Here is a 7,825-nt window from a genome sequence, read left to right on the forward strand (position 1 = left end):
TATAAACTTTAGCTACCCATTGGAAGCACCTAAAATCTAGCCAAGTATCAAAATAATCTGGTGAGATTTAAAAGTAGACATGCCTTACCTACCCTAGTTTTCCTGAACCATAATCTCTCAAACTGTGATCCAAACAAGTGTATCAATTGCATTTTTCTTCTGTAGCTGATCCTTATGTGTACATAGGTCATTATATACTACTATCTGCTTAAAGACAAACTATAATATAAAGTACTATCTACTTAAAGGCAAACCTGCCATAATTTAGTGATATAATGTGTAGTTTTCAGTTTCCTATGAACAAATGTATTTATTAAAAAGGCAAATGGTAAGTATTAAATTAATATCAGCATTTAAAAATACAGGTTATGGGTTATTATGCCTTTCATTTGTGTTGAATACAGTACAGTGTAATAAATGTACTAATTATGAATAATGGGAAAAGTTTGTTAACATCATCCACATTCTAAGGGGAAAATGCTCATTTTATTAAATTTATAAATATTGCTTAACAGAAGGTTAATGATATTCAAAATTCACAGAGTTCCATTACCCAGAATGAAATTCCTGTTTCCTTTGTATAGTAAAAATAAATTCTGGATATATTTTTTTTCTGCTTTTTAGAAAGTATTTAGCTTAATGATCTCCAGTTTTATCCATTTAAGCCATACTGGGAAAGATAGCACTATATATTTTTTTTCCTCATATGTGGAAGTTAGAGGGGGAAAAAAGGGGAAAAAAGATTTCATGAAAATAGAAGGAGACCATTAGGATAGAGGAAGGGGTCAGGGGCCTGGAAGAGGGAAGGACAAGGGGAAATACTAGGGATTGAAATTGATCAAATTATGTTATATGCACATATGAATATACTACAATGAAACCCACTGTTCTGTACAATATCTACCAATAATTTTTTAACTATTTAAAATAATTTTGATTTTTCTTATTGGTTAATTTTACCTTTTAAAACAATTTGTTTTATTGTATGCATTTAAGTATACAAAATATTTCAATATGTATAATGAAATGCTTAATATAGTGAAACAAATTACTCTGTTACTGAACAGAATTACCTTTTTTCATATGTTTGGTAAGAGCTGTTTTTCTTTTTAAAAGTATGTTTTTCTTCCCTCTGTTCTTATAAAAATGTTTAGCTTTCTGCTCCCATAAGATCAAACAAGTATTATACTAAATGTTAGGAGTACAGAGATGAATGTGATAATAGCTGCATTGAAGAAACTAACAGTCCAGTGGGAAAGAAAGACAAGATATAGAACCCATTATAACATTATTATACGATAGCTGCCTGCTAGGAATAGTGTTATTTCTTATCTACTAGCATTTTACTGTTTGGAGCTTTTAGGGTACTTCTGTTGAAAATCAAAAGACATATTGCAGTTTTAAAGGATGGGCATGTGTGGATTTTAATAAAGGGAGGAAGGGATGTTGAATAAACATTTTTTATTTGGAAGACTTGTTTAGGTTTGGTGAACCTAATTAGCATATAGTTGTTTCCACACTTAGAGCACTTCTTAAAAAACCTAATGTTATCATGATCCATGCTTATTATAATGATCTTAAACATGCAAAGTACTTGAAGTGCCTTCTTAATCATGAAAATAGTATATTGTGTTCAATATGGAAGCCAGGCCTAGACACCCATCTAACAAGATCTCTTTGTCATCTGAAAATACTGAAGTAGAGTACAGTTTGTGATGTGGTCAAAGGTGCTTAGTTTGTGCATGGCAGAGCTGAGCAAAAGAAAGTCTGTTGTCTCTTCTAATGTTCTTCCCACAGGAGGAAACTTTCAGAAACTTTCATACTTTGAAGACCACTAATATAGGCATAATATGTAGTGAAACCATCCATAATATTAATAAAACATGTAATCTATTGTTGTTTGGGGTGTGTATATATTGTAAAGATCCATACAAATACACCATAATTCAATACATTCCCAAAATGTCAGCTGCAGAGCATGTACTTTTACATTTTAAAAAAATTCTCCACTATAAAAAGAAAGGACCTGTTCAAATGGTAAAGCAGACTCAGTAGATTTATGTATCTTTTGGTGAACACTAGAAATTGAACCCATGGCCTCATGCTTAGGCAAATGCTCTATCATTGAGCCACATCCTCAGCCCTTATTTTTAGAAAAAAATTTATAAATCACTGAATACTTAAAACTATCTGGTTAAATGTTACTTTGATGTATAAGAAACATCCATTGACATACTTTGTGAGTCAATTAATATTTTTTTTCTGACTCATTTATTAATGGTTCCTAATACCTAAAACTAAAATTTCTCTGTTTATGCACATCTCTTAATAGAGTGAGTGTTTGATTACCTATGTAACATGAAAGTTATTTAAGCTGCCATGAAGCCTGTCTAATTTGGGACCATACCCTTGTTGACTTTGGCCACGGCCATCATTAATTGGTCAGTCAATTTAAGGGTAAATTGATCAAGACCATTCTTACCATCCAAACCAGAATTAATATGGTATAATGGAAAACTTTCCAAACTTCTAGACATTGTGATTAACTGTTCATGTGAAAAACTCTGTGCAAAAGGATTGGATAAGATCCCTTCCAGATCTTTCCAGATGTGTTATTTTGTGATAAGTAAAGTAGCTGAGTTTTTTTTCCCCTAGAAACTATGTGTTCTTTAGGGATTAGAATCAAAACTCACTTGAGTGTAGTCATCACAGCTGAGTGGAGCCCTGTATCATAGGGTTCAAATATTTCCTGAGTGGCTTCCTTTCTGCCTGGTCCAGATGGTAGAAAATCTGGCATGTAATTTATATTCAAATATTTAATAATACTAGGGCCATAGCCTGGAAACATTTGTTTGGGTTCTCAAAATTTTCTTTTGTTTATGCCAGTTTCTTTTGCATTGATGTGTCTAATTGTACACTTAAATATTCCAATGGCAGGGGGCTGGAGTTGTGGCTCAGTGGTGTAGTGCTTGCTTAGCATGTGCAAGGCCCTGAGTTCGATCCTCAGCATTACATAAAGAAAGATAAATTAATTAAATAAATAAAGGTATTAAAAATATTAAAATGGGCATAGTAAAACAGTATTGAAAGTAACTCTTGAAGTTTATATTTTTTTCCATGCTTCACAATTTACAAGATTTTTATGTAAAAATTCCTCTGCCTCATAAGTCACACTACAGTGAGGGTGTTAAGAAGGTTAGTTGTTAATACTTTCATTTATTGTTTTCTGTTTGGAAACTGAAGCAGAGATTTTATTTTATTTTTATATTTTGCTTCCATTTACAGGAAAATATATGGTAGGGAAGATGGTTGTGGTTTATCTGTTTGTTAAGTTAGAAAACAGTTAAATGGGCATATCAGTAGCCTGTAAAACTATGTGATAGATCTAGAGAGGTGGAAATTATATGATTTCTTTCCTAAAAAGATAATCACAAGATGTTAGAACTATATTTGAGTATTATTTGAATTTATATTTTACAGGATGAAGGTGTTGTTAAAGAAATCCCTATCATTCATCATGTTAAGGAAGGTTATGAGAAAGCAGATCCTGCACAATTTGAGTTGCTCAAGGTTCTTGGTCAGGGATCATTTGGAAAGGTAATTAATAATTTTCTACATTTCTGTTTTTTAATGTTTTGATAGTTGTAAACAGAGAGAATGCCTTTATTTTATTTGTATATTTTTATGCAATGCTGAGGATCAAACCCATTGCCTCACACATGGTAGGCAAATGCTCTGCCACTGAGCTACAGCCCCAGCCTTCTACATTTGTTTTTCTTGTAAACATTTAGTAAAAAGTATATACATGAATATAAATTTGATAAATGTTTCTAAACTTCTCAAAATATGCACACCTGCCTTTATAAACCATGTCAAAATTAATCCTGATGGTATATATAATTAAAAAGAACCAATAAAAATGGAAAAACACATAGGTAACTCCAGTTTTATTAATTTTATTTCTGTTGTTCTTTTATTTCTATTTTCTTATACTTCTGTGTAATAGGATTTTCGAATCCCCTGGGATTACTGATTTCTTTATGAAAAAATGCAGCATGTACTTTTTTAAGTGCCTAAATCAAGGTAGTTAGATTTTTATGGATAATAGTATTCCTTGTCTCCCTGTTTATGATGTTACAAACACAACTTGCTGTGTCATGATGATTACATGTACATTAGGTCTATCCTTGAAGTTAGAATTTATATTTTAGTTGATGTTTGAATTTGTAGGTTTATCTATCATCTGTTAAAGTGAAGTAGATCATGGATGTATATAGTAGAACAAGGGTAGGTACTGGCTGATAGGTATTATGTGAAATTCCTGCCTTTAAAGAATTGAAAATTTAAGAAAGCAAAAATTTGAAAAAATTACTCATACACTTATTATTAGGATTGTTTATTAAGTGTTTGATACCATGTTTTCTTGGAAAAAATAGTATGTGGGTCTGGTTCCTGACCTTTGTACATATAACATCTGAGACATGATTATCGCATATGTGCAACAAGTAACAGCCTTTAGTAAAACAGCAACAACAATAATTTAAGGAGGAGGAAAGTTAAGTAGAAACTAATTTCTTACTAGTTGAGGTAGTTTCAAAGGGAAAAAGGAAGGCAACTGAGCAGTGATTAGTTACAGTGCTCTGGAACATTTTTAAAGAAAGACATTTATTGAGTACTTGGTATGTGCACAACAGTTGTATGAATAGTATTGGTGAATATATTGGAGACATTAGTTGTCTTAAAGTAACTTAATGTATCTTCACTGTAGAATATAATATGTGAAATATATAGAAACATTTTCAGGCCACACAAAGAACAAAATGAGATGAATTATGGCTTGGAAGTAAATTGGTAAAAAGAGATATCTGAAGACAGCAGATAAGGCAGGGTTCCAGGGAGAGAAAAACTAAAAAGGGCTATTAGTGGTGGTAGATAGGTGGTTTTCAAATTGGCCTGTAGAGTAGGCATGTGCATTCTAAATACCTTTATTTGAATGATTCTGAGAGTATTTCTTTCTCTATTTTTTAATTTTTAGCTATTTTATGATTTTAATTTCAGAAGAACAGAGATGAATTTCTTTTATATACCAAATGTATAAGTATTTGACTTAAAAATCTCACCAGGCAAACATTCAAACCATTAAAATTAATTGTTTTGTTATTTGATATATTTATTCATATATGCATTTATTTAGTCCCAGCCTTATTGAAAGGATTTAATGCATTAATAGATGAATATTAAATAAAATGTAATTAAAAATAAGTGGCAAAGTAGATGAAAGCAGAAATATCAGAGCAGGAAAGATTAGATGAAGCCAAGAATTCATCTTGTTTTTCACAAATATTTGATTTAAGGTCCTATAAGACTTCTAAAAATGGGCCAAAAATGAAGACTTCAGGTTTCTGGCAGCCAATATAGGGAAGCTGATATATTCTAATGTGTGGTTATTGGTAGTATCTTTCAGGTAGAAACAGATTAAAAAGACTAGAAAAATTTCTCTCATGGATCTTCATAAAGATGATAGTATAACTTATTGAACTTTTTTTCAGTCATATCTTCACAATCAATATAGCAACATGATGGTGAGTTGTCAGTGTAGTCCTAATTTCACAGAACACTCAGATTTGTGTAAGAACTTTGGTTCAACAAGGACAATGCTAATTTTTTTAAAATTCCTAACACTAAAATATGGAATAGTGATGTTTATGCAGTTCGTTAACCAAACCAAAGAAATATTATTATTTTTTCCTTCCTAAGATGTGAATGTACTTTCTTATCAGTGTTATATATCATTTGTGTAGACATTGTGTGGGTATGACTTGTTATATGTCAAACCTACTCAGGAATTTGGAAAAGGTTGTGAATCAGATAAGGGTAGGAACAATTCCAAGAAACTTTGAGACTGCAGAGTTTTATTTAATTTTTTTGTAAAGTTTGCACTGAAAAGTTAATAAATGGGATTTTTAGTTCATGTAAATTCTTAAGATATTGAATGTCTTCATAGTGTACTTAATTGGAGGGAATCCTAATAAAGTCAATTAAATTTATTCTTTAAAAAACAAGCTTTATCATCACGAAAGTTACAAAATTCCTTACTAAGCATATATAGTATTATGCTATTAATGATCAATAGCACGGTTTAAAATGTAGAATATCTAACAACTTAAATTATTATATACAAATTCAGACATAAAACATGTTTGAAATTATGAGATTGGACTTATGTATACATCATATACCAAATCATATTTATATAAATCATACATGAATTATAAAAAAGAATGTTTTTACTTTTGTGATAATAAAGCCTTTAATTGTAAGACTTAAAGTGAATTTAAAAAAATTGTATTCTTGTGCTATTAAATAACTGAATAACTGTCAAGTAATTATTTAAAAAATATATTCTTATATTTTAAAATATCCTACAGTTGATCTTTTCTCTGTAATCAGCATTTAAATATGTGTGACTTTCCAGTTCACCTGAATCAATGCTAATTGCTTACTTCTTAATGGAAAATATAAAATTCCATGTGATTGACAGAAAATATATTGGAATTACTCATTTCCTTTCTGGGCAATTTCCTATTATTATTTTAGTGTAACTGGAAAGGATTCTCTCCTGTTTGGATAGATTTGGTTTTAGATACAATAGTTGGGAGCCACAGAAATACCTCTGTTTGTGGAAAAAGGACAGAGAGATATGATGTCTTGTGCTGAAAAAAGGCAGATCAGGAAATGAACAAATGGTTACTTAGTTTGTGAATGATGACTTTTATTATGTGACATATTGGGATTCTAAGGAAGGTTAGAAGAGCTAGGAAAAAAATGGTTGCTGTGTATGACAGTGTATTTGTGAAAGCCTACACTATTCTGTTCTTATTCCCTCTTCTCACCCTGTATACTCTGTTCTTTGCAATTCCACTAAGGACTGTGTTCTTGAACAGTATTTCTCATGTATGGTTTGCATATAGCTGGACATCCCCAAGACCCTTTCAGGGAATGCACAGGTCAAAGCAATTTTATAGTAATTCTAAGATATTAATTGTACATCTGCTGGCACATTGGCACAATAAATGTAGGGAGTCCAAATAGTACCAGTAATCATTGTATTCCTTACTGCCCCACTCTTAAGGATGTCCATGATGAGAGATTAACAATTTATTAAAACAGTTTATTAAAATTTTATGAAAACTCAACCTTCAAATACTCTTAATTTTTAATATTCTATGATGAAATGGGAAGTACACATAAAACCGTTTAACTGCATCCTGAAATACAATAGATGTCTTAAAGCAGAACACTTGTGCAATTTTTTGAGCTGTAAGCTGAAGTAGCCAATTTTTAATATATTACCATTTATACTTGAAAACTGATTACTATTAAATGGTGCCGATGCCATTGCATAGATTTTGAATTAAGGTTCCTACCCATTTTGCTGAAATATAATTATCACATAGATGATATAGAATTAAGGGTTTTGAGTTATACTTTGGGAAGAGAAAACATGAAAATTAAATAATTGTAACAGCTCTCCCATCTGCAATTTTAGGTGAATAAGTTTGTGTTATGTAGTTGTATTTTAAATTAAAGCAACAACACTTGATTAGAACTTATTAGGATTTGTGTAGCAAGTTGAGATGGAGAACAGTAATTACTTTTTAATTAAAAAGGAAATAAATATTTTATAATAAATCTTATAAAATTATAATCTTTTGGTATTTCTCTTCATAACTGAAGCCTTGTCAAAATCTAGCTTTTAATGAATCATATTCTGAATTTGAATATATATATATATATATATATATATATATATATATATAAATTA

The 7,825-nt window shown here is 30.6% G+C and overlaps 1 protein-coding gene across 3 annotated transcripts in view; it reads left to right on the top strand.

Annotated features, from left to right (window-relative positions):
* Positions 1 to 7,825, top strand: part of Rps6ka6 (ribosomal protein S6 kinase A6) — a 101,765-nt gene that overhangs the window by 40,014 nt on the left and 53,926 nt on the right. For all 3 annotated transcript variants that reach the window (XM_015502134.2, XM_048797296.1, XM_048797297.1), the window contains one exon: positions 3,481 to 3,597. In XM_015502134.2, coding sequence (XP_015357620.1) covers positions 3,481 to 3,597 — 117 coding nt within the window. The remainder of the gene's footprint in view (positions 1 to 3,480; positions 3,598 to 7,825) is intronic.

The sequence above is a fragment of the Marmota marmota genome, unplaced genomic scaffold (assembly GCF_001458135.2).
Source record: "Marmota marmota marmota unplaced genomic scaffold, marMar, whole genome shotgun sequence".
Classification (NCBI taxonomy): domain Eukaryota; kingdom Metazoa; phylum Chordata; class Mammalia; order Rodentia; family Sciuridae; genus Marmota; species Marmota marmota.